Source organism: Nyctereutes procyonoides, unplaced genomic scaffold, assembly GCF_905146905.1.
Source record: "Nyctereutes procyonoides isolate TBG_1078 unplaced genomic scaffold, NYPRO_anot_genome, whole genome shotgun sequence".
In the NCBI taxonomy this organism is placed as follows: Eukaryota; Metazoa; Chordata; class Mammalia; order Carnivora; family Canidae; genus Nyctereutes; species Nyctereutes procyonoides.
In genome coordinates this window covers 16,633,505-16,661,467 of record NW_026575043.1, presented here as the reverse complement: position 1 = coordinate 16,661,467, position 27,963 = coordinate 16,633,505, and the positions used below count along the sequence as shown (strand labels likewise).

At 35.9% G+C, this 27,963-nt stretch overlaps 1 protein-coding gene across 1 annotated transcript in view; it reads right to left on the bottom strand.

Annotated features, from left to right (window-relative positions):
- Positions 1 to 27,963, bottom strand: part of LOC129508221 (uncharacterized) — a gene marked incomplete at its 5' end in the record, with an annotated part of 286,519 nt that overhangs the window by 237,784 nt on the left and 20,772 nt on the right. Inside the window, one exon of the mRNA XM_055323237.1 lies at positions 24,147 to 24,307. Within this exon, the coding sequence (XP_055179212.1) occupies positions 24,147 to 24,307 (161 nt within the window). The remainder of the gene's footprint in view (positions 1 to 24,146; positions 24,308 to 27,963) is intronic.

The window sequence follows — 27,963 nt, the reverse complement described above, 5'->3', positions numbered from 1 at the left end:
ATTATAATTTTTTAATCATTCCAAGTTTTTACAAGTAGCTATGACCACTATACATGCTAAACGAAGAAGTAAAATGACATTTTCAGGGAGAAGGGAGAAAAGAAAAGTAAGGAATAAAACCATTCCCCTTCAAGGAAAGCTGAATTTCGGCCTTTTTGGGCAGCCATGTCCACAATAGCCAAACTGTGGAAGGAGCCTCGGTGTCCATCGAAAGATGAATGGATAAAGAAGATGTGGTTTATGTATACAATGGAATATTCCTCAGCCATTAGAAACGACAAATACCCACCATTTGCTTCAACGTGGATGGAACTGGAGGGTATTATGCTGAGTGAAGTAAGTCAATCGGAGAAGGACAGTGTATGTTCTCATTCATTTGGGGAATATGAATAATAGTGAAAGGGAATATAAGGGAAGGGAGAAGAAATGTGTGGGAAATATCAGAAAGGGAGACAGAACATAAAGACTCCTAACTCTGGGAAACGAACTAGGGGTGGTGGAGGGGGAGGAGGGCGGGGTTTGGGGGTGAATGGGTGACGGGCACTGAGGGGGACACTTGACGGGATGAGCACTGGGTGTTATTCTGTATGTTGGTAAATTGAACACCAATAAAAATTAATTTATTAAAAAAAAACAAAACCATTCCCCTTCAAGGAAAGCTGAAAAAATAGTTTTTTTTTTTAAATGATAGATTGGAAATACATATTTCGGCCTTTTCAAAAAAATTACATCATGTGCATTATTTTTCATAGAATATGTGCTGCAGTGCATTCTTTTGATTCCAATTCTCTATGTGATAATCCCATTTGATCTGGAACCACAGACTCATAAGAATGTCTATATTTGGGTTTTTTTTTTTTCTAGGAGTAGTTAATTCAACTTTATTAATCATCCATTGGGGACACTGAGTGCATTAACATTTAAAACAATAATTCACATTCTCTCATCCCATTAATCTTGGTTTGTTAAACTGCCAGAAATTTCACTTGATGGAGATTTGGGTTGAGCAGATGTTCTATTAGTCTGCTGTGTTTCAATCTGAATTTGTTTCATCACTTACTTTTCTCCAGGAGCTGGCTGAGATTGGTTCTATTGCTTCAGACTGTGGGCACCATACCTAGGTCAATTAGGTTCAAATCCAGTCCACTGTTATTAGTTGCATGACCTTGAGCAAGTTACTGAATATTTCTGAGTCTTAGTTTCTTCATCTGTAAAGTGCGAGTGGTAATACTTGTCTTCTCTTATAATACAAGCAATGTATCAGTTAAGAACATAAAGTACTTAGAATAGGTCATAACACTTAGTAAATAATAAACATCCATTTCTAATTTAATTATCCATCATTACTATTATCATCTCTAACACTTGGTAATAATGGGTTCTCTGTAAATATATGTTTACATATATAAATCTATATGAATACATACATACATATGTGAGAAAGACTATGTATATGTATGAGATATATGTGTGTGTATATATATATATATATATATATACACCCATATCTATCAGCCTTTTTGTTCTTGTTGTTGTTACTCTGCTATTTATTTTCCTTGTTTCCACATGATAAGATGACCAGAAGGTTATAAATGAATGAATAAAGCCTTTCCCACTAATCACAATGCCCACTGAACATGTTATCATGCTGGTCCACTTGTGCCTTCTGGGCTAGTTGTGGCTAAGGAACAATTATGTTTAGAATTTGGCAGAGTCTTCAGATTGGAAAATGACAAACTATTAAGGGAATAGATCTTAATAAAAACTTTTGATGGATCTACCAGTCTTTTTTTTTTAAAAGGAGCATATGCCTGGTTCTATAAAATTTATGAAATTTATATTCACCAAGCAACAATTCTTTCCAGAACTCATTGCCAAGGTCCCAGCCATCTATCCAGAGTAGTTAGGGTACCTTCCTTCCCGAAGCTAATCTTTATCCCACGCCTACATTGATCCAGGAACTCTACTAAGAGTTTATCTAAATTATCACATTCATTATTTTAGGTTTTAATATAAGCCTCACACCAACATATAAGGTGGATGCTATTATTATTTCTATTTTACAGAACAAAAACAAAATACTGAGGCATAGAGAAGTCAATTTGCCCAAGGTCACCCAATATGAAATGGTAGAGCTGGGATTTGAATCCAGTCTGTCCCCCTCCCTGAGCCTGTGATCTCATCTATATGCCATGTCTCCAATTTCCCATTCCATGTCATCCAACCAAAGAACTCCACCTAAGGGACAGTCGGGTGAGTCCAAAATCTATACCATAAAATAACAATAATAATAATAAATAGCACAATAATAATAGTTTACTTTTATATAGCACTTTAAATAGTTCAAAAACACTTTCAGATGTTGTATCAAACAGGTCTTTCACATTATGAAGTAAGAAGGGCAAGTGTCATCTCTATTGTTTTACAGATAAGAACACTGAGCTACAGAAAGGTCAGACAAGTTGCCCAAGATCACATAAGTGGAACACAATGTAGCAGGATTCCAAAGCAAGTACGTTATTATGTAACTTGGTAATGTTTTTTTTCTTATGTTTTTATCACATGGCAGAGAGCCCATTTGGCTGGCTTATGGCTTTGAAAACAATAGGCTAAATGTCTTCAATTGTTTGACCTAAAGATATTATGACTTATTCCCACATGCTTTCTTATTTTCCTGATTAACCCACATCTTTCTTCAATCTGGAAATACTAGGGCAGGTTCCCAGAGACGAGCCATTCCCTTCCAGGAACCAAGCCCATGATACCTCCACTACCATGGCCTCAGGTAAACCACTGCAAATGGATAAAGATGGAACCAAATCACCCAAGAAAAGAGACCACACAAGAACTAAAGCTCACAATTCACCTGTATTATATGTATATGTGTCTCATAAAGAAATATCTTGTTACAAAAATCAGAAGGCCAATCATTAATGTGTTCTGATTACTCTGTTTTACAAATACAGCAAGTTGCAAAATTTAAGGAGCCCTACAAAGTACTTTATCTCATCAAGTCAGCTGCTACTGTGTTATTCCTGACATATCTTTGACTTTTCTCTCTGCTCTTATAATTCCCTTCACTTTCTTTGCCTACATTGCCTCCAGGTGTTGATCTGATCTGGACTGTCCAAACCCTTCTGGCAAGCTCTAAAATCAGCAAAACTTCCTCCTGATGCCTGAACTACATTAATGATGGACTTATGAGATTTCCTTCTGTCTATGCTCAACCCTCACCATATAACTATTCTTTTAAAAAGTCTCAATGCTATTTTCCCCCAATACTTTCTTTATTCAGTACCTCTTGTGCAAAGGAAACAAAATAAAAATGGAAAAATTTATGTTCCTATCATCTTCTGCCCCACATCACTGCTTTTCTAAATGTTTTTGCAATATTAAATGATTTCCTTTCAATCAAAGAACAGTATCTTCAATAATTAACAAATAAGCCAACCCTCAGGCTTCAGTATGTCACAATCAGCTCCTGGTTTAGTATGTCATAACCTGGGTTGAATTAGCGCCTTCTTCTTTCTACTTTTTTGAGCTTTTATTGTGTACCAATTCTACTAGCTACTAGTAGAAAGGCAAAGTTCCCATCTTAGGAGTGTATCATTTATAGAAATCTGATCTATAAGCAAACCAATAATGAATTGCTAGGGTGGAGATTTCACCAACGCTCATGAAAAGGAGCTAAGAAAAAGACCATCTAGTTTTCTTGGGAAAAGTCAACAAGGTAGATATCTTAGAAAAAAAAAAAAAGAAAGAATGTGTAAGTGGCAAACAAGCTTCTCCTGAAATTATAAACAATTTCATAATTGCTAGAGTATGAAAGGCTAAGGACAGAAAAGTAGGAGATCAAATTGGAAAAATTGACAAGGATCAGAGAACAAAAGAGGTTGAATACATTTCAATATAATTTTGAGTTTTACCTTTCATTCCTCCAAGACTGTTGAGTGTCTCTGATGTGTTAGGGCACTACAGATGAAAGGGAAACAATTGCAGGATTCAAACAAGGAGGAATCTAATCAGGTTGTCACTTTAGAAAGCATCTCTGGCAGCAGTGTGGAGGGCTGATCATACCACAAAGAAACAGGTAAAGAAGGTATAGCTATAGTGAGGGGGCAGGTGCCATAGCTTTAGAGATGTGGTAATGGGACTAGAGAGGAGAAACAAGATCAGAGAAATGCATGTGGATGAATAGGAGCAGGTGCTTCATTTGATTTTAAAAAAAGAAAAAAAGGTAGTAACCCAGGATGACTTCCAGATTCCTAGTTGAGAAAACCACATAAAGGATGGTGTAATTTTCAATCAGATAAAGAATTCAAGAAGAGGAGGTTTGAGCTGAGAAAAGGGAAAGAAGAAGGGCATCCAATGATCATTTTGGGGTTTTTTTGTTTGTTTTTGAGAAAGAGAGAACATATGTGAGAAGGGGGAGAGGCGAAGGGAGAGAGAGAGAGAGAGGAAATCTCAAGCAGACTCCATGCTGTGCGGGGAGCCTGATGCAGGGCTTGATCTCATGACTTGAGATCATGAACTAAGCTGAAATCAAGTGTCAGTTGCTTAACTAACTGAGCCACCTAGCCAATTAGACCGACCCTGATGATCGATCTTGAAGGCAGTTCAATATACGCCTCTGGAGAGCAGGATGGAGATGTGGGTTGGAAATTGAAATTGAGTCCTCAGTGAAAAGCTAAAGCTGATGGGCATGGATGAGATGACCTACAGGAAATGTGCAGAGCATCAAAATAATGGGTTAGAAGAGTTCTAGAAGAACATTTTAAAGATACATTGAAAAGGAGGACCTTTCAGAGGTGTAAAAACCAAGCAATAATAGAGTTCCAAAAGAGCAAAATGCTTCTAAGGTTTTGAATGCAATAGGTCAAAATAAAATACAGATTGACCAGCGGTTGACTTAGCAATTGGAGGTCACAGAAACAGAAACAGTCTCAGTCATTAGAAACCCAATATCAGCAAGTTGAGAAAAGACTAAGAGGGAAAAGAAACAGAGAAACCAAGAAGAAGTTATTCTTTCTAGTTTGAGGGTGAGGAGAATAAATATTGTGGCCATGGGGGAAAAAGGATAAATAGTCAAGGAAGAGCTGCCATTCTGTTTTTGTTTTAAGGAGGCCAATGCCTTATCCATTAGCCTACTGGGACTTTCTTGTTCATTTGCTTTTAAACTGAGGATGATTCAAAATAATAGGTTGATAAAGAGAAGAATCAAAGGGAGAATCTGAAGATAGAATAATTTTGCTTTCACTTAAAGACAGAAAGTCTCAAGAGAATGTCTCTCCCTTCCTAAAAATAAAAGTAGCATAATCTACCAAACAATAGGGTTTCTTAAAACTTATTTGAGAGCTGAGGTCACAAAGAAACATAATCAAATGAAACCCAGAAAATTATTATTCTCTCTTAGAAGAAAAGAGTCCCATGGCTGATTTTATCCTCACAGAGCAGTGGTAGGAGGTAAAAGCTGCCATAGACATGGGAAGAAAAACATAACTATTTCCTTAATTTTATCAAGTCAGGAGTAGACCAGAATGAAGTTTGAAGTCTTTGGAGTTTCAAACAAACAAAATCTACATCCACCCACCAATTCTCTCCCATGGGTCCTCACTGAATACTCATAAGAAAGATTAGCAGCAGGACAGTAAAGCCGAAAGAGATTCCTTAGGCCCAAAGCACAGCACACAAAAGCTACAAAATACTGAAGGCAGAGCAGGAGACAGAAAAGTCAACCACTCTTCCGGCCCCTTCATGGACTTCCAGAGAAGGGACAGAAATGCTAAGAGAGACCACATCCCCACATTGCAAGTACACAGAGGCTGTTGATGGGCAGATGAGGGCAGGAAAAGTGGGACAAAACCTCTAGCACCCAGATCGGAAGCCCCACTTTAAAGAAGGCTCTGATTCTATCATCAGATAATTCAAGTACTGTCATGAGCTACATCTACTCAATGCAAGCACACAAGCCAGACCTCCTGACTGAATGCTTGTATGACTGTTGGAGTCAACTCCAACACTTATAACATGACAGAGAAAGGAACATACCTTTGCTTGGCAGAAATATTATTTACTTTAGTATCTCTTTTTTTTCACAGAATTCCAGCATTCAATTAAAAAAAAAAAAACAGAAAAGAAACAAAGAAGCAGGAGAACATGACCTATTATCAAGACAGGAAGCAGTCAATGGAACCATACCCATAGACGGATGGGATACTGAAATTATCAGATGGGGATCTGTATAATAAGAATAAAAACTAAGTAAAAAGATCCTTTAAAAAAGATGAACAAGTTTCATTAACAGAAGATGAAGACTGCAAAGAGTCAAGTAGCATTTAAAAAATAAATAAGAGGGGTGCCTGGGTGGCTTAGTCAGTTAAGCTTCTGATTCTTGATTTTGGCTCAGGTCATGATCTCAGGGTCATGAGATCGAGCTTCATCTCAGGCTCTATACTAGGTGTAGAGCCAGCTTAAGATTCTCTCTGTCCCTCTCCCTTTACCCTTCCCTCCTTAAAAAAAGTAAATAAACAAATACGATATCAATGATCAAAAACTCTTTCAGGGGACTTAGCAGACTGAATGGGGCTGAGGAGGAAAATTAGTAAAATTAAAGACAAGTTAATATCAATGCAAATCCAAGGAGAAAAAAAAATGTTAAAAATAAATAAATAAATAAATAAATAAATAGATAAATAAATAAATAAAGTTAAAATAAATAAAGTCTGAGATCTGTGAAATATTATCTTATGGTGTAAATATGCAAAGAGTCCCAGGAAAATGAAAGAGAAAGGATGGGACAAAAGAAATATGTGAAGAGATATTAGCTAAGACTTTTATATAATTAATAAAGGGACCCAAAACCCAGAATCAAGAAACTTAGCAAACTTCATTCAGTCAGTATAAAGAAAAAAAAAATCAAATTTAAAGATCATCAGAATCAAAACAATGGAAAGCAAATAAAGAGAAAAAATCTGGAAAGTACCCAGATGAAAAGACATGTAGTTGATTCTTGTCATTTGTGGTAGTTATGTTCAATAAAGTCACTGCACACACTGAATTGGTGAACACTGAACCCCACTGTTCCTAAAGAACATATGGGGTTAAGTGCCTGTGAGCCTCTGGTCACATTTCATCAATAGAAACACTTCCTGTTACATAAAGATATTGCCAACGTCCATATAAAACAAGCCCATCTTGTTATACAAACCTCCTTAGCCATGTAACCTTTCCTCATATAAAACTTAGCTGGTATTTCTAAAATTCTTCCACAGCCTGTTCTACAGAACCTGCCCTAAATGCAAGTTGAGCATTTTTCATGTTGCATCACCTTTTAAAACATAAACGTAGAGGCCAGCACTAACTGAGGTATGTTTAGCATTTTCCTGAATTTGGAAAACACGACTGCAAACTTATCTGGCTTTTAGTCTCAGAAAAATACAACCCATTATGCTCTTTAAATCAGTTGTCATCTCATGATTCTACAAATTTAGCCACTTTTCCATGTTTTCCATAGCTTCATTACCCAGTATCAAAGTCACCTTAGCACTCTCTGGAGCACCCTAATGCAGAGTAGGTGAATTTCCTCTTCCTTTTTCTCGATGTACCATATCTTTGATTAATTAATATTCAACTCACAGCCAATGGCACTACAACTCACACCTGAATAAAGCTTATCTAAAATATATAATTTCTCCATGAGGCACATCAGAGCCTTCTTGTGCTTAGGAACACTAGACACACTTAGCTACATGTGGGGACTGTTTGAAGCAGAGAAATCATCAAAAAAAGGGGGGGGGGAGTGCAAAAATGTGGCATTAAACAGACCACAAAAAGAACCCTCATTTAAATATGAGAACTGAAAGGAGAAGGTAGGGGGTTGCCTTGTCCAACCACAGTTGGGAACTTGCACATAAGGCAACTCAACTTTTTCACCATTCTGCACATGTTCATGAATTATAACAAAGTGTTTCGATGATTGATCTGGAAGTCACAAATAAATTTTAGCCAGAAAGAGAATTTGCAAATCAGGAATCTATGAATAATGACAATCAACTGGATTTCATGGGAGGAAACAACATTAAGAATGAAGGCCAATTTCACAAGTGAGACAAGAAGGCCAAAAGACTACGGAATAGTAGATTTAAGTGCTGCAAGAAAAAACTGTCAGTCTGGAAGTCTATATTCAACCAAAATATCCAAAGTGAAAGCAAAATAGAGATATTTTCAACCAGGTGAAAATGAAAATAATTCACTTACAGCAGCCCTGCACTATAAGTTATTAAACAAAGTTCCTTAGTTTCCAAATATTTGGTAAATTAAATAGCATTCTTCTAAAGAACTCATAGATCAAAGGGGAAATTTTAAAAATGTTAAATTGTAAAATAAAATTAATTTTAAAACATAATAAAAGTTAATGTGTCCAAATTAATATGTCCAAATCACTAGAATGTAGCAAAGAAGTACATCAAAGAACATGTATAGCTTTTAAATTCTATGTTGAGAGAGAGAGGTCTCAAGCATAAAATCAATGATATATGCTTTCATCTTGAACCTTTAAAAAAAGTTTAAAAAGTGAATTAACCCAAAAGTAAGCAAATGGAAGTGTGATAAAGAATCACTCTTTTTTTTATGTTTGTTGATATTTTAACCTTTTTCCTCCCATCCTACCCCCATATGTGAGCAAATTGTTAAGAAAGCCTAGGTACTCTCTCCCTTGGTGCCAGTGAGAAGCTCAAACCAGGCTAGCACATGATGGATGGGGAGTCTTCACCCCAGCCCCACCACTGAACCACAATGAAAGCCATGCATCTCCTCCCCTTCCCTCTCAAGCCATTCTTAGGTCCTGTGAACCTGTCCTGTTCTCCCCAAGAAAGCTTTTTATATAAGTAATGAACCTTTTCATACCCTCTTGATGTACGTGAAACCATCAATCTCAATATCTGACATAAATTTGGGGTGGTGTGGGAGTCCATCACACACCTGTGGGGTAAAACAATAAGGAATGATGAGGATGAGGGAAGCAATCAATTAAGTGGATAATGAACAAATAATAGACGAAATCTGAAAGGTACAACATGAGTTCTTGAGAAGATTATGAAGATGAGGAAAATAGAATAACCATGGGTTTTAGAATGGTATATAAGGAACAGAGAATTTGAAGAGTAGGGGAGGGCTTTGACCCAGAGTAAAGAAACATGAATTAGTTTTAGGACCAGGGATGCTTCCTCCACTGAAAAAGCCTCTTTGATTTGCCTTTTTCTCTATGAATGCTTTACAATATAATACACACATTGAGTCAAAATAATTTTAAGCAAGTCCTGCACTGCTTCATATAACATAATCATGTTATATGTTATAAAAAATAGCATACTTATGTAATTTTAATCTGTGTTCTTGACTGCAGAGGGTATGGAGGGAGCCAAGCTCCTTGCCAGCACCACCCCACCACTGTCAAAGCAATGTCTGAGAATCACCTAGAAGGTTTTTCAGACTGTGCTCCCCTGCTATTTTTACATTTGTCACTCCTCCACTCCCTACATTGGCAAGGTTCTCTCCCTGAGTAAAAATCAGCTCAGAGGTGAGCCTCTACTAGCAGTGTCAGAAAAATCAGTTCCCTTATGATGGCTAGACAGAAAAATTTGAGCACTGCTTTCTAGTAGGAATCATAGTACAGAGTTCCCCAAAGCACCACCCGAGCACCATGTGCTGCAGAATCATCTAGAGGACTTACTTAAAACCTAGATTCCTGGGCAGCCCCGGTGGCTCAGCAGTTTAGCGCCACCTTCCACCCAGGGTGGGATCCTGGAGACCCGGGATCAAGTCCCATGTCAGGCTCCCTGCGTGGAGCCTGCTTCTCCCTCTCCCTGTGTCTCTGCCTCTCTCTCTCTCTCTATGTCCCTCATGAATAAATAAATAAATAAAATTTTTTAAAAAAAGAAACATAGATTCCTGGTCATACTCCAAACCCAACAAAGAGCCCACATCTCAACATGCACCACAGGTGGCCTTAAGGCTCATAAAAATTTTAGAAATATTAATGTAAAGTATAATTAACCCACAAAGAAGAAAATCCCCAACATTTCATGAATTGGGGATTGCCTGATATCTTTCTCACGATGTCTGTACTCAAATGTAAGGTAACATCATTAAAATTTTAGAACCAAAGAAAAACTTACAAATGATCACATCCCCTTGAATTGTGTTAAATGAAAAACCAAGATCAAGACTGCTTGATTGCTTTTCCAAATAATACAGAACTAGTCTGAACTTTGGGACCCAGAACTCATATGGCCTACACATAAAAGGGTAATTCCCATCAACTACAATTATAATATTTTATTTGTGACCTTATGCTGCCACAAATAATGGACTTGAAACCAAACAGAAACTTAATTAACCAAAGAACTGAAAACTAGATGTCTCTCTATGCAAATATAGACCACCAAGTGCTGCTGGAAATCAGATGGTCCATCAGGAGAGAGGTATGGACAGCCTGAAGGAAAGATGTATCAATTCTCTTCCCTGTTTTGAACTTCTGAAAAGGCAACCCTATGTGTTCACATTCCTTATCAATTCTCTTCCCCGTTTTGAACTTCTGAAAAGGCAACCCTATGTGTTCACATTCCAAACTGTTACTTAACAGAGCACATGGAGGGGTTTAACCCTTGAGCTGCCAAGTTTTTATCTTCATTTTCAATCTTTTCAACAAAGGAATGTGTAAGAGATTACCATTAGAGTCATTTGCTCTGCCTGAGGGCTATTTATTCTATTTGATTCATTTCTGAAAATATTGTTACATCCAAAGGCAAAAAAAAAAAAAAAAAAGGATGGAGGCTCATTTCAGGTTTACTTATGTAATTTTGTACAGATTAAATTAGCTAACCAGAAATTAAGCTGGCTAAAATAGATCTTTTGGTCTCTAAATCAACAGTAGAAAATTGCTTCTTAAAAAATAATTTGAATGGCAGTCTGCTTAAATATATTTTTGTCAATTCTATCAAGCATGATGCGTCAGTTTTAATGACCCTATGGGAAAGCCATGAAGAATGAAAGAATCCCCAGATACAAAGACTGGAAAGAATAGTCAGGTGTTCCCTCCTACAACAAAATGCTAGAGTAATCACTTCAAAGAACAGAATGAAAGAAACTCTGAGGAGTCAAGAGTAAAGGGGCATCTGGGAATTCTAGGTGAAAAATGAGGAGACAATACAGGATCTCAGCTTCAATTTCTTCACCTGAAACCATGGGGATCATCACACTTATCTCCCATGGCTTTGTACAAAAAAAACAAATTAGTTCACAAAAATTCCTGCCCCAGTGCATGGCATATTAATCTAATAAATCAGAATGAACCAATCTAACATTTATTTTTTTTCAATCTAACATTAAAAAAAATTTACATGTGGGGGTGCCTGGGTGGTTCAGTCCATTAAGCATCTGACTCTAGATTTCAGCTCATGTCATGCATGATCTCAGGCTTGTGAGATGAACCCTGAGTTAGGCTCGACACTCAGCACAGAGTCCGCTTGGCATTCTGAGTCTCCCTCTCCCTCTGCGTCTCCCCACTCCTGTGTAAACTCTTCTCTCTCTCTCTCTCTCAAATAAATAAATAAATAAATCTTTTTTAAAAATTAACATATGGTAATTGGATAAGAGTGTTTCTTTTTATTTTTTAATTATAAACTATACCAAAATACACAAAAGTAACAATTAATTACACAATGAATTCACTGTATCTCTATTACCTAGATTTACTAATGATTAATTTTTGCCATGTTTGTTACATTTATATATACAGGCATATACATATGTGTATACACTCACACACAAGAAAACTGAAAAATCTTAAAAGTAAATCAAAAACATTTTGACATTTCACTATTAAATATTTCAGTATCCATCTCCCCAAAAGGGTCATTTTCTTTATAACCCTATCATTATGACACATTACAGAACTAGCACTGATTTTTTTTTATAATAGACTTTTTTAAAGAGCAGTTTTAGGTTTGCAGTAAAAGTGAGCAGAAAACACAGAATGTTCCCACATACGCCTTGCCCCCCACACATTCATTGCCTCCTCCCATCAACATCTCACACCAGAGTGGTCTATTTGTTAAAATCAATGACTCTTTGATGGATTGATCAAAACACTGACTCAACCAATGTTGCCATATCATTATCACACAAAGTCCATAGTTCACATTATGATTCCCTCTCTATGTTTACATTCTATGGATTTTGACAAATTGTAGAGTCACATGTATCTACCACTATAGTATCATATAGAACAGTTTCACTGCCCTAAAAAATTCTCTGTGCTCTGCCTATCGTAGCATCCTTCCCTCCTACCCAACCCCTTATCTTATTATTGCCTCCCCATTTTACCTTTTCCAGAACATCATACAGCCTTTTGCAGAATCCTTATGCAGCCTTTTCAGAATGGCTTCTTTCACTTAATACTATTCATTTAAAGTTTCTCCCTGTCTTTCCAGGGCTAGATAGCTTATGTATTTCTAGTATTACATAATATCCTGTTGCACAGTTTATCCGTTTACCTATTAAAGGACATTTCGGTTGTTTCCAAGTTTTAGTAATTACGAATAAAGCTGCTATGAACATCTGTATGCAAGCTTTTGCTTTTTTGTGAAAATATGTTTTCAGCTCATTTGGGTAAATATTGAGAAGAGTGATTGTTGGATCATGCAGTTAGAGTGTATTCCAAAGTGTACCGTTTTGCACTCTTCCAGCAGTGAATGAGAGTTCCTGTTGCTCCACAGCCTTCCCAGTGTTTGGTGTTTTCATTGTTTTGAATTTTGGCCATTCCAATAGATGGGTAGGGGCATCTCATTGCTGTTTTAATCTGCATGCCTCTGGTGACTTAGGACATTCAGCAACTCTTAATATGTCTATCATGTCACTCATTTTCTTGTTGTTGAGTTTTAAGAGTTCTTTATATATCATGGATAACAGTTCTTTTTCAGATGTGTCTTTGGAAATATTTTCTCCCAGTCTATGGCTTACCTCTTCATTGTCTTTAGTGTTTTTCACAGACTAGTTTTTAATCAAGTTCAGCTTATAAATTATTTCTTTCCTGGGTCATGCTTTTGTTGTTGTATCTAAAAAGTTATCACCATTCCTAAAGTCATCATAAGTGTCTCTTATGTTATCTTCTAGAAATTTTGTAATTTTGTATTTTACATTTATGTCTATGATCAATTTTGAGTCAACTATTGTGAAAGGTGTAAGGTTGGTGTCCAAGGTTCTATTTTGTTTTTTGGGGCAGTTGTTTATTTGTTTGTTTTTGCATGTTGATGCCCAGTTGTTCCAGCACCATTTGTAGAAAATACTGCCTTTTCTCCACTGAATGTTTTACTTCTTTATCAAAATTCGGTTGACTATATCCGTGCTCATCTATTTTTTTCTCTTATTATCTTACATTTATCTTTCTTTCATCAATCCCACAGTGTCTTGATTACTACAGCAGCTAATTTTTTCATATCTTCTAGTAGCCTGTCTAAATCCCAATTTCCTTGATTATTCCAGAAACATCCCTGGAAAAAAATGGTTTTCTGGATATAGTTCATTTGTGAGAAAATTTTAAGAACCTAAAAACAAAAACTGACAATGGATGAATGTCTATAAAATCCAAAACTTTCCTGAAAATACATCACTTTCTGTGAGACCTAAAGATAGAATAAATCCACTCTACCATGGAAGAAGAGCTCAGTGAAATAATTGTACCACTCCAGAGATAATTATTTTTAAAAGCAACTCAATCTGAATGAAGGGTAATCAAGACTCTGCTATACTAATTTTGCAACTTATTATCAATTAAATTTGAAATGCCACCTCATTGCTTAAAGGTCTTGTCATCTCATGCATGGCTAGTACATTTCAAATTTATATGGAGAGTAGGAATTTATGTTCTTAGCAACATGCTTTTTTTAAAGTCATAACATCTCAAGGGTTTCTGCAGGAATAAATGAGTTCCTATACATTAAGACCAACACTTGGCACATAGTAAGTGCTATAGAAATATTATCTATAATTATAAGAATAAGATCTTTAGTTTAGTGTGTATCAGAATCTTCTAGAGGGTCTGTATTAAATTTATATAATCTAGGGCTCAAAATCTAGAGATTTTGAGATAGCGGGTATGGTTTTGTTCCCAGGGATGTACATTCTAATTAGCACCTCAGATATCCCAATCAGTATCAGGATATTATTGCATTTTATCTGAAGAAGACAAGAAATAAGGATAAGAGAGAATTGGTGTGTCATAGCAGCAAAATGGAGAGTTTGAGAAAAGGAAGTCTTCCGCAAAAATAACAAGGAAATCCATGGACCATCTTGGTCTACTATGTATAAAACCGTGATATACTTAGAAGACAGAGCATGGGGACAGACATAAAATACAAACTCATGTGTGTGCGTGCTCATGCGCACAAAAAAGGTAATGCCTCTGCTTAGAGACTTTGTCACTCCACGAGCATCCCAAGGCACAAGCCTTTGAAAATTTAAGTAACCATAACAGTGCACAGGGGCATTGAAAAAATAATCCTGGAAAAGGTAAATTTTCATCCTTCCCATACACCACACAGGGAGGGGTTTTTTGAGACAAATTTTAAAGAAAATCGGATTTGCCAGCTCTTAAGTGTTATTTCCTATTATAACTGAGAGGTTACCTTTTGAAAAATAATAATAATGCAGGGTCTATTCTCTTAACCTTCATTCAGATGGTAGTTTTTCAGAATCAATGGATGAAATAGATCAATATTTAATTGCCTAAACATATATAGGTGTGGATATATGTATATGTAATGATTTTCTTCTTTTTTATTAGCAATGAATTTGAATGGTTTCATAGAAAACATACATACATTATTTTTTCATACAAAAGAAATACAGACACAGAGAAGACTCAAGGAAATGGTCCAATATTAAGTGATCTAAATGAGAAACTGGGGGGGGGGTCTCCATTACTAATAGAAGAAATAATTCAAGTAAAGCCTAAATGAAAAATAAGCTTTTAAAAGCTGTTTATTTCTAACATTACATAAAGTTTCTCGGAAGTCTCTCAGAAGCTGCTCATTTCTGTTGAGTACTGTTTGTTCTAATTGTCTCTGGCTTATAGATCATATCCCTGATACTGTCACCAGATCATTGAATGACCTTGGGATAGTTGCTTGCAAAACTTGGTTTCTCTGTTTACAAAATGAGGGTAGTAATCCTTGACACCCTCATACTTCACTGAGGTATTTCAAAAATTAATGAGTCATGGAGGCTTTGAGCTGCTCTGATCAAAGGCACTGTATATAACTACAAAGAATTGTTATTATTTACCAGTAGACCCTTTTTATTGTGCCACTAATGAGCATTGTGGTCAGCAATAACTTATCAGGGGGGAAAAAGAGATTAAAGTTAAGAAGGTTGTTCCTCTCCATATTCAGATATAATTCTTGTTAATATTAATGGGTGTTATGCAGACATATTGAAAATGGGCTTCCTGTAGTCTAACAGTTCCTCTTGGGAAGTCTTTTGTAAATATACCTACCCAAAATCCTGGGTTTAGAGGATTGCACATATTGGGAATTTTTCTTGGATGTGTGCAATTTCTACAGAGAACTCATGTTTCAACTGACTTGGGACATAGGATTCTGCATTGAAAGTTCATCGTAAGATAATTTTCCTATATATTCCTTTTCTCATCTTACCGATCCTTAAGCAATGTCACTGACAAATTTCTCTGTCTCTCTCTCTCTCACACACACATACTCACTTTTTTTCATCTCACTTTTCTTTGGAAATGAAGTAATCCAAATTTTCGCTTAAAGAGGCTGAGTCAAAGAGTTGGTCTTGCCACAAATTTTCAATCCCATACACATGTGCTTTCTGTTTCTTCTCAAACCATGTTTCACTGAACCATTTCTATGTTCTAACACATTAAACACTCAGAGTGAGCAACTAAAATAGCAAAAATTTTACATATTCAGCATGTGTTTGAAAAGATTTCAACCTTTCCAAATTGATAGATGGCACAGAATCATGGTGGTACAAATCAGATTTCAAATGGTTGAAGAAAAGTTTCTAAATATTAACAAGAAAGTAGGCAATTTTATTTTATTTTGTCCCTCCTAAAAGTGCATGTCAAAAATCTTTTTCCAGTAATATTTAGAAGCACTTTGGGTCTCTGATAGGCAAGAAGGAGTGCAACTTCTCAGAGGCTCGGCAGTCCACCTATCTCTGAGCAGACTTCTTTCTCAGCCTGAGGCTTCTCTCCCATGCAAAGCTCTATCCTAAAATAAACAAAGCACTCAGCCACTAGAAGCACTTCAGCTGAAACATTTGTGAAACAAGTACATTCTTCAGTACTCAGGGTAAATGAATTTTTCATGAGCTAAGATCTATGCAGAAAAGTTTTCATGAAAATCTAGTATTTTTTCATGAAGAGTTCTACAGAATGAAATATGTTCCAGCAAAATTCATACATTTAAGCTTTAATCTCCAAACTGACTAGCTAAGATAGGGCCTTGGAGATAATTAGATTTAGATGAAGTGGTGAGAGTAGAACCTTCATGATGGGATTATGGCCCTTTTAAGGAGAGCCAGAGAGTCCTCGCTCTCTCTCTTTTCCCACTATGTGAAGATATAGGGGAAGACAACCACCTACAAACCAGGGAAAGGAATCTCAGTAGAAACCAACCATGCTGGCACCCTGATCTCAGACTCCCAACCTCCAGAAGAGTGAGAAAACAAATGCTTGTTGTTTAAGCCACCCAGTCTGTGGTATTTTGTTATGGCAGCTAGAGTTGAATAATATAAAGAACAGTAGCAAAAGGCTGTAATGATTTGTTTAGTCTTAACATATAAAAATTCTAATTGGATTCATGACCTTATACAGATATGTTAGGTGAATGGTTCAGATGTTTCCGCAAGTATTCTTTTATCCAATATGCTATGTATCAAATGCCCATTCAATAAATATCTAATTAGCAAATATTGAACTCCAGGATGGGTGCTGGGTAGAAAGACACACAAACAAATAGGACCAAGCTCCTACCTTCAAGATGAGCAGAGCATGATAGCAATATGTCACTTACTCCAAGAATACAAGGTAAGAGATGACAAGAGAAGAGCAGGAGATTGGGCTTTCTAAAAAAAATAGTAGTAGAATGTGACTAACTACAGATTGTGGAGAATTTTATTTTTAATGTATATATTTGAGGAATGACGGTCTTTTTTTTAAGGTGAAACAGATATATAAGGTACAAATTCAATTCAACGAATTCATAATGCTAGCCAATTCTTTTTAATGCTCTGTATTTTCAAAATTACAGAATGATTATTTTGTAATTCATTATTTTAGCAACTTAATTACAAGGAATGTCACTGAGTATTTAAGCTATTATGAACATGCCTCAACTTTTTTTTTTTTTGGTTCTACCAAATGCAAGATGAAATAGTGTTATCATTCACTTCATAAAATATATTGGTCCATATCCTACAGAATAATTTAAAATATGTCAAAAGCACTTAATTGATCTAAAATGTCACTTCTTCCAAAATGCCAGATAAAAGACAAAGAGTTTTACATTAAAAAGCCATATTCCTTGAATACTGTGAACTGCTACTAACAACATAATGTAATGGATAAGACTGTCTGTTTGAATACTGGCTCAGTGACTTAGCTACAAACCCTTCCCAAGTGACTTAGCCTCTCTGTGCCTCACGTTGCTCTTCTATAAAATGAAAATAATAATTTGTTCTTAAGGCAATTATGATGTTAAATTATGAAAAATGTTTAAAATAGAATCAGTAGGAATGTAATGAAATTTCACTATTGTATTTTTCTGATTGTCTTTTTCTGATTTGGATGCCATTTCTTTTTCATATCTAATTGCTCTGGCTAGGACTTCCAGTAGTCTATTGAATAGAAGCAGCAAAAGTGGGCATTCTTGTCTTATTCCTGAAAAGCTTTCAACTTTTCACCAATTGAGTATGACGTTAGCTGTGGGCTTGTCATAAATGGTCTTTATTACATTGATGTATAGTTCTTTATACCTAATTTGTTGAAATTTTTATAAGTGAAATAGCTAGACAGAAAAAGACAAATACTGTATGATATCCCTATATGTAAAAACTAAAATAAATAAATAAAAGTCAAATTCAAAGAAACAGCATAGAATGGTAGTTGCCAGGGGTGAGGAGTATGAAAAATGGGGAGATGTTGATCAAAGGTACAAACTTTCAGCTGTAAGTTGAATAAGTTCTAAAGATATAAGGTACAGCATTGGGTATAGTTAATAATACTAGATTATGTACTTGAAATTTACTAAGACAGTAGATCTTAAGCATACTCACCAAAGTATACCAAATCATCACATTTTACACTTTAAATATATTATAATTTTATTTTTAAATTATACCTCAATAAATCCATGAGATAAAAGTGATTTTTTTGTCTATGACAAAAGATTTTTAAATATAATTAAGATGATATGTATGAAAAGTATCAAATCCTAACACTCCACATAGTGATGTTAGACTCTATTAGAGAAAATTAGTATCAGAGAACATTTATATGCTAAAGATACCCATGAAAATTTTGTCCTATCAATTATCTCTACAGCACTCACTCATTTATTCATTCATTCAAAAATGAGAGTATACTTTATGTTTTCTCCCAGGCTCTGTAGCTGGTGTTGAAGATTTAAAAAATAAAAATGGACCTTGATGTAAAGAAGCTCATGGAATAAAGCATAAGTATCTTGACCTATTTATTGAAGTACTACTGTAAATATTAAATATCATGAATGGGGATTCTTTTCTCTTGAACACAGTGTAGCATTCTCATTCTGTCTTATTTAGCACAAATTTTCATTTGTTGATATATAACTGAGGGCTGAATTTCTGAAGGAAATTTGGTTGTACAAGGAACTTCATAAGAGAATGGGAGGAGTTGGGCAAAGAAGAGAGTACAATTATTAAATCATTTGTCAGACTGATGCTGTTTTGCTTTACAAATACACATGATAAAATCGGGTTTTGTGTGGCATTCTCAACATGATGAAATTACAAAAAAGTTATGTAAAAAGTAGCATGCTTTGCTCTCAAACAACAAACAAGAAACCCTTTCATTAATATCTGTGTTTCAGAAATGTTGATTTGTCTCACTAAAGGTGAGAGGATATCTGGCCAAAATGCTAATTAACAGCCACTTGAACTTGCCTTGAACTTTGAACAAGCTTGATTGTTGGTGATGGTGGACTACACATCGATAAAAGATAAAGGGTATGGCTAGAGATGTCAGGAACCACTTTACTATAATTTTAAATACAGGAGTTTAGAATAGGATCTAGAAGTTTAATAGAATATGAAAATCTACTGAAGATTATTCAGCTCTCCTACTTTGTCTTTTTCTACATATAGTTTTATTAGCACATACAAACCAATACTCCAAATCCTGTCTCCAAATCTCCTTCCTTGACTCAATTCCACACAGAAGTGGGATGGCTTCCTGTTCTGGAACATGTCCTGGTAGGCTCCTGGACTTCCATAGGAGTGCATAAGCCATGCCCCATGGCTTACTTGAGTATTAAAAGAAAGGCATTTACCATTCATTTGAAATAAAAAAAAAAAAACTTTGCACTTTAGATTTGCAACCAATAGTATAACCTCAAATTCTCTGATGGTTTAGGATACTGAATTTTCAGTTCTAAGAAATTATGTTAATGAAGATTTTTTTGAAGATTTTTAAAGAATGATCAATTCACCAATTCACCCAATCTCTAGATACATAAAATGGTATCCTTGGACCATGTCTATACACCAGAGATAGATGCTTGTAGAATTAGTTGCCTTATTCATTATTAGGTTGCTATTATGTTGTGTGCCCACACATTTTTTTTTCATGATATAAATTTCTTCAGTGATCCCAGTTGCCTAATTATCAGCTTTAATAGCTCCTACTATTGGAAAGGAGGTAAGAGAAGATGGAGAAAAATTTAAGTTTTAATATGAACTAAAATTCTTTTGAATCACAGCAGAAGGAGATAAGATGTAAAATAAATCTCAATGAAAAGAAGTAACAACTAATAAAATTGTTTTGTTTTGCAAACCTCTTCACTTAGAGGTGCTGATAAAATGTGAAGTGACAACAAGCAAATAATTGATTGTGGCTGCATTAGGTAAAGATTTCCAGAGCAAAAATAACATCACTGAAATATATTTGTTCATTCTAGATGGTAACCTGCTGCTCCTTCAATGCTAGTCTGCTTTGGCAAGAATGTCTCCAGCTGAAACCTTTTGTTTCCTGAACATTCTGGTATGGTCAAAACGTATGCCAGGTAACTAATGAGGAATTGCAAACTGAATACATAAAATGGAGGCTAAGTAAGGAAAAATCTGAGTGCCATCAATTGGACAGGAAATTTTTCTTATACAGATATAACCATGCATTAAAACTAAAAAAGAATTCCATGAGGTTTTTAATTTATAAAATTGTATTTCTGCTCTCTAGAGCCATGTTTCACATTTGTAATAATATAACATTCTCCCTGCTTACTTCAGAAAAGGCACTGAATGTGGCAGATGCTCAGAAACTAGGGACCATGACAGTGTCATTATGGTTTCTCTCAGATTAACATGGGAAAATCACTACTGCTTTTATCCCCCGCTATGAAATAATATTTGTGCTCTTGTTCTGTTTATCTTTATGGTTTTATTCATTATATCTTAACTTATATTTATATTTAAGGTAATAGTTAAGGAGTGATAGATAAGCAACTGTATTGGTTAAGTAATAAAATAGTTTAGCTCCTATAAAAGTCTAGAGATTTTTAAAAATCTGTATCTCAGAATATTTTCTTTACTGATCACAGAGTAGAATGTGCTTTGGCTTACAGAAAATATACTGGTTAATCTGTTAAAGTGTCTTATGAAATCCATCTTTTACTTACGGAGATTTTTTTTAAAGATTTTATTTATTTATTTGAGAGAAAGTGAACAAGAGAGAGAGCACAAGCAGAGGTAGCACCAGGCAGAGGGAGAGGGAGAAGCAGGCTCCCCAGTGAACAGGGAACCCGATGCAGGAGTCAATCCCAGGACCCTGGGATCATGACCTGAGCCAAAGACAGATACTTAACTGACTGAGCCATCCAGGCGCCCATATAAACCAATTCTTAAAAATTCCTGAAAGCATAGCTTCTTAATTGAATAAACTAAATATATGAATTATTTTTAAAATTGAGAGGAAACACTAGTTACCTGCAACTGATTAAGAACAGGTATATCATATACAATAAATATTAGGAAATGTCCAGGAAAACACCTCCCTCTTGCAGCTAAAAAAATAAAATTATTTTATTTTTAACTCAATATTTATTTGAAAAACAATGTGTTATTGTTTCCCTGGATTCCTTCTGTGATTAAATTTGTTAACACTATGCACTTAATTGCTTAGTTTTACCTCTTACTGGATAACTCTCAGACCCAACTCATCCCATGTCTTTCCTACATGTCTACAAGATATATAAAGTCAGTGCAAATATTTCTAAAGAGTTCTATATACTTAGGTAACTAAATTGCCCAGTGGTAACAATTAAAGTAATATGTCATCTTTTGCATGACCCTTGAAATGGGACCTCTCAAATGACTCCAAGATTCAATTGACTCTCAAATGCATGCTCCCTGCAATCCACCACTGCTCTTTTGGTTTCATAGTATTCAGTCTTACTGTTTTCCTCCAAGACATACAACTGTCAGGATCTCTGTCAGGATCTCCCACTTTCCCATAGTAATCTCTGTACCAGACAATTCTCAGCCAGTCCTCTTGATATTTTAGTACAGGTCCTTTGAATCTCTTTATGCAATCTAGAGTCTCTTGTCACCCCCACATCTCTCACCACAACAAAGCCATGTAATATTAAGATGAAAAGCAATCCACTCAGTCCCTATATAAACTAATAGGTATAGATAAACAGTTTGAGAAAGGACTCACCCAACAGCACTCACCTCCGCTGGGACCTTCTCCTATCTCCATTTAAACACCTTGACTTTTATAGGTGTCAGTTCACCTTTACAATAGCAACAGAAAGTAAGATAGATGAAGCACCTGGGGGTGGGGGGGGGCTCAGCCAGTTAAGTGTACAACTCCCAATTTTGGCTCAGGTCATGAGAATAAGGCCTGCATCTGGCTCCATGCTCAGCACTGAGTCTGCTTGAGATTCTCTCTCCCTCTCTCTCTACCCTTCTCCCAACTACTCTCACTCTCCCCCCCCCGCAAAAGAAATAAATTAAATCTTAAAAAAAATAAGCATAGCTCTCAACAAATATGTAACATGGACCATAAGAAAAGAGAAACATTGGGATGCCTGGGTGGCTCAGCGGTTGGGCGCCTCCCTTCAGCTCAGGTCTTGATCCTGGTATCCGGGATCAAGTCCCCCATCGGGCTTCCTGCAAGGAGCCTGCTTCTCCCTCTGCCTATGCTCTGCCTCTCTCTCTCTCTCTCTCTCTTTGTGTCTCTCATGAATAAATAAATCTTAAAAAGAGAGAGAGAGAGAGAAACATTAACTGCCAGGCACTTGGACACATTTTATTAGTCTTCATCACAACTATAAAGGGAGTAAATTATTTCATCCTACTCTACACAGAGATTCAAATAAATTCATATAAATACCAGAACCAGGGATGAAAGCTATGAGCTCTAACACCAAATCTGAAGGATTTACCTGCGACAAATGTTCAGGAAACTTCCTAACATGGTGAAGACAAGAACATGGAGAGCGTTGACCTGGGGAGGGGACTATCATTTTTTTCTCTCCATGTGCCCGTGCCATTTAAGGAGCAACTTCTTTGTGCTGAATGCTTTATGAATGGTTCATCTCTTCCAACTAACGATGCACTGAAGTATGTGTCACTCCCCTGGTGATATTTTTTCCTCTTTAGCCTGAATCAGCTTACATTTCACAAACAACAATAAAAGCAACAACAGCAACAACAACAACACACACACATATATACACACACACCCCTGGAGCTAGCCATGTGGAATTCCTGTGTTTTTATGTGGGATACATAAGGTGGGTGACTACAGAGAAGAAACACTTCTCTCTTTAGTGGCACTGAGCACATAATGCCACATTATAGGTAAATGCATATAGAAAACAGAAAAGGTATGTATACAAAGGAATATTCCTCAGCCATTAGAAACGACAAATACCCACCATTTGCTTCGACATGGATGGAACTGGAGGGTATTATGCTGAGTGAAATAAGTCAATCCGAGAAGGACAAACATTATATGGTCTCATTCATTTGGGGAATATAAAAAATAGTGAAAGGGAATAAAGGGGAAAGGAGAAAAAAATAAGTGGGAAATATCAGAAAGGGAGACAGAACATGAGAGACTCCTAACTCTGGGAAACGAACTAGGGGTGGTGGAAGGGGAGGTGGGCAGGGGGTTGGGTGACTGGGTGATGGGCACTGAGGGGGGCACTTGACGGGATGAGCACTGGGTGTTATTCTGTATGTTGGCAAATTGAGCACCAATAAAAAATAAATTCATAAAAAAAGGAACAACTGGTTTGAGAGTAAAAAAAAAAAAAAGAAAAGAAATAAAAAGAAAAGAAAACAGAAAAGGTGTCACTGGAGTCAATGCATCCATAGGTTAAAGACGCCTTTGTGTGGCATAAATCACAACAGTTAAAATGTACTACAGGTTAAGCTTCCTAAATGGAGACTTCACAATTACCAGAGTGTTCACACGGGAACACAGTGCATATGCAAACAAGTCCAGGTTGTTTCTTAATTTTATCAAAGTACCTTTATGCTGCTTTGGGGTTTTATTATAGATAGCTCCTAATATGCTACAAATTAGCACTCTCAACTTGAAGTAAAACCAGAGGAAGTAAAACAAAATTATGTGAGGGCTGGGATTGATATTGATAAGTAGCAGGAGTTCTGCTTGCTAAAATGTATATGAAACAGAAGGGGAAAGATTTGGGTGGGTAATAAATCATGTGTTCTAGACAGGGGCGTGTTGGTGAGTAAAATCAGTGGATGATATGATGAGTAGGACTGACATTTCAACTTGTCATTTTAAAAAGAGACATCATCTTACATTTCTAGATATATATTTGAATACTCACCTGTTCCGAGGAAGAATTTCCAAGCAGAATTACTCTTCTCTGAACATATCTTTCAGACGCCTCACTGTAGGCAGGGGTGGCTTTGCTGCCCTCTTTATGGGGTTCAGGTCTCTTTCTGGAACCCACTGCCTCTTCAGAATCCATCTCCTTGAAGCTCTCATCTATTTATCCCAAAAAGACAGAACAAAATGTGACTTGCTCTTTGTCACTCTGACATTAGCTTAACTAACACACAGTAACCTAACCCCCCCTTTTTTTTTTCTAATAGGGGATAAAGCTTGGTTTTCCATAATCTACAGTTCAGCAAATTATTTTCTATTTAACGTACTAGGAAATTGCTAAGGCCCAGAACAAGTTTTAAGATTAAAACACCAGCCCAACACCAACAACTTTTATTCTTCCTGCCATGTTCACAAAGCAAGTAAAGTACAGGCTCTGCATTAAGGCCTTTTTCCCACTTATCAAATACATCCCGAAGTGTAGGTACTCTGGTTTCTGTACGTTAATATTACATGCTGTTTATGTCAACATCTTACCATTTGCTCACCATTTTTTTCTGAAACCAACTTGGGAGATGAATAGGTGTAGGAGAAGCCAGAGCACTCGGGTTCATTTTCAAGTTAGGATCTCTGAGAACAGTTCCTGAGCTTTGCAAACACAGAGAGACTTTATTTGGGCTGCCTTGTTGTTTGCATAGAGATGCCTGCATTTATTTAAACGGTATGTGTGTACTTTCGTTCTCCCTCTATCACCTGAAAACAGTATCACCTACAAAATGCATCTATTCATCGAGCTAGAGGTACACTGTAAATATAAAATACTCCTCTCTCTTCCAGACTTGGAAAAAAAAACGCTGGAAGATAAAATATGGACTTTTCCATGCCTCCGAAGTTAGAATTTTAACAAAAACCTGGACACTTTTAACCAAAGGAAGAGAGCTTGGTTTTCCAGAAGGACAGGAGGTGAAGGTACTGGGAAAGATCACCCGGCTGCAGTGTCCAGAGGACCGCTGGCCTTCCTTCTTTGTTCACCGGTTCACCATATTACCTTGCATGTTTTTAAACTTTCTAAGTCTCAGTAGATCCCCGTGTACAATATAGCTGGTAAAGTGCCTGATTATTCATTCTTCAAATGCCATAAGACTTTTGAAAGCTCACAAATGATTTCGTAAACCTATCAGGTGCCACCTGTAAATGTGTACCTGGATGGTTTCCAGGATCCAAGCTGCAAAGACATGTCAGAACGGAAGGGACATAATAGGTATAAAAATGCATTGCTCAATGCCTAGCACACACAGAAAAGATATTCAATATGTGTTTGCTGACTCACAGATTAGAATAAAAATATGGAGATCTCACTATCTTAAACCTAACCATTTGTGATAACTCGATTTTATGTGTCTGCATGGCTAGGCTGTTGTGCCTAGTTATTTGTTCAAACACCAGTCTAGATGTTGCCATCAAAGGTAATTCTTAGATGTGACTAACATTTATATCAGTAGACTGTGAGCAAAGTAGATCCCCCTTTATGATATCAGTGGGCTTCATCCAGCCATTTGAAAGCTTTAAGAGTAAAGATTAGGGTTTCTCCTCAGAAGAGAAAAAATGGAGTCTCAAGACTGCAACATTATTTCATATTGAGTCTCCAGTCTGCTGCCCTGTGGAATTGTGACTCAAGACTTCAACTCTTGCCTGAATTTTATATCAACTCTTACCTGAATCTCCACCCTACCACTATGTCCTAAGGATTTCAGACTTGCCAGCCCCCGTAAATCTCTCTCTCTTTCTATTGGTTCTATTGGATTCTGCTTCTCTTGGGGAAACCTAATTCTTCATTCAAGTGAGGATCCCTCAAAATGAGGGATCAAGTTGTCCTGAAAACTGAGTCTGTTGGGTTTATAAAGACAAAAAATAAATAAAAAGTTATAAAAATTCACAATAAAAAATAAACAGATAAATAAAAAAAGCTAAGGGGAGATGTATCTAGACAAGACTAAAATTTTTCAGGGATACTATTCTGTAAATAAGAATGAAGAAGGCAGCCTAACTTTCAGGATTGTTAAGAGGTTTAAGTAAGTTCATATTTACCATATTTAGAATTGAACAGTGCCTAGCACAGTGCCAGGCTCCTAGTCAGCACTCAGGAAATGTTAGCTGGTGTGAATCTTTTCATCATCATCAATTATCTTCATTATTCTTTTTATGTAATTATTGTGTCTGCCTATGTAATAACGAATAATTTAATTCCCATAACTACTCCATTGTGGCAGGGGCCTTACGTCCTTTTGGCAAAAATGGCAAAGAAAGGTTAAGAAGTTGGCCTAATGTGACACAGTTAAAAATGATGAAGAGTATAAATTCAATAGAAAAAAAAAACTAAAACATAGAGGACAGAATCATAATCCTGGTCTCCTCACAAGTATTTTAAGGAATTATTTAAATAAGAAATAGAAAATGATCATTTGAGAAGAACTAAGCACACACTGAGGGGAGAAATAACCTTAATAGAATGATTCCCCATGAATTTAAATACATGTGGGTGCAACAATTTATGCTTAATGCTTTGATAAAATCCCCAGTGTGTTCTGGCATGAATTTATATGTGTTAACCTAAGAATTTAGATTTTAGTTTTTAAGGGATTACCTTTAAATTCCCAGATTAATACACATGAGAATTACTTAGTTTAAGAGCCTAAAATTCATAAGTATGAATTCCCATGCTAAGATTGAAAACAGTATACTGCCTGTCTTCTATCACCCAAAGTATTTATTTAAAAGCTAAAACACACTCTTTAAAAAGTGCGGCATAAAAAAAAAAGCGGCATATAGCACCATATCAGAGAATCCAAATATGTCATATCCTACTGTAAAATCCTGCAATAGCAAGTAAATCATTTTTGCTATCTAGGGTTATAAGTTCTATCCAATTCTAGAAAATTCGGCCATAAATACCTTCCCCCCAAATTTAGTTATATTTAAGTATTTGCAACCTTCAAAAACAGGTCATCAGTGAGTGGTTATATTTAGAAAACACAGATCAGCATTTGAAGGAAAACATCTTAACAAATTTATAATTAATGTTAATATAAAAGATTGAAAAAAATTATTCTCTTATCATGGGCTTCTGCGTGTTCACTCTTGTCAAACAGCCTCATTAATCCATTAGAGAAAATTCTATTATCAACTTGTAGCGGTGCTAAAAGAACATATTTATGATAACTTTCTCATCAGTTAATTTATAAATATGCAAATTGAATTACAGAAAGAAATTTTTAATCATCATGGCTCTTTAGTTATTTTATAGGTCGTAGGCACAAATTCTATTCAATATGCTATCTTGCTCTGATAGTAAAAAAAAACCCTTTTATAAATCAATGATAACTGGAACAATGACTTTTAGATGTATATTGCAAGGTATTCATAATAGGACACTTCTTCTCCAATAAAAATGATCTAATATTCAATAGATTGTGACATGCACTATACAAAAATCATTTCAGAATAAGCCATTATGGTTTGTCAAATCATACAACAGAAGATACGAGCAACATGAATGAGTGTTTTCCACTAACTATCCTCTGTATATCCTATTTCTTACTGCATATATGTAAGAAACAGCAAACTTAGGTGGCATTAGGTGGTCTTACATTCCTGTATATATGCTACTGCAATATAATAGCAAATACATGTGCTATTTAGTTCTTTTGTGAATTTAAAGTAACAAGGTCATGTCATTAAAAAAGCAAAACCAGCCAACCAACCAACCAAATAAAAAAATATGTGATCATAAAAACATGGTTCTGGAAGAGTTTAAAGAG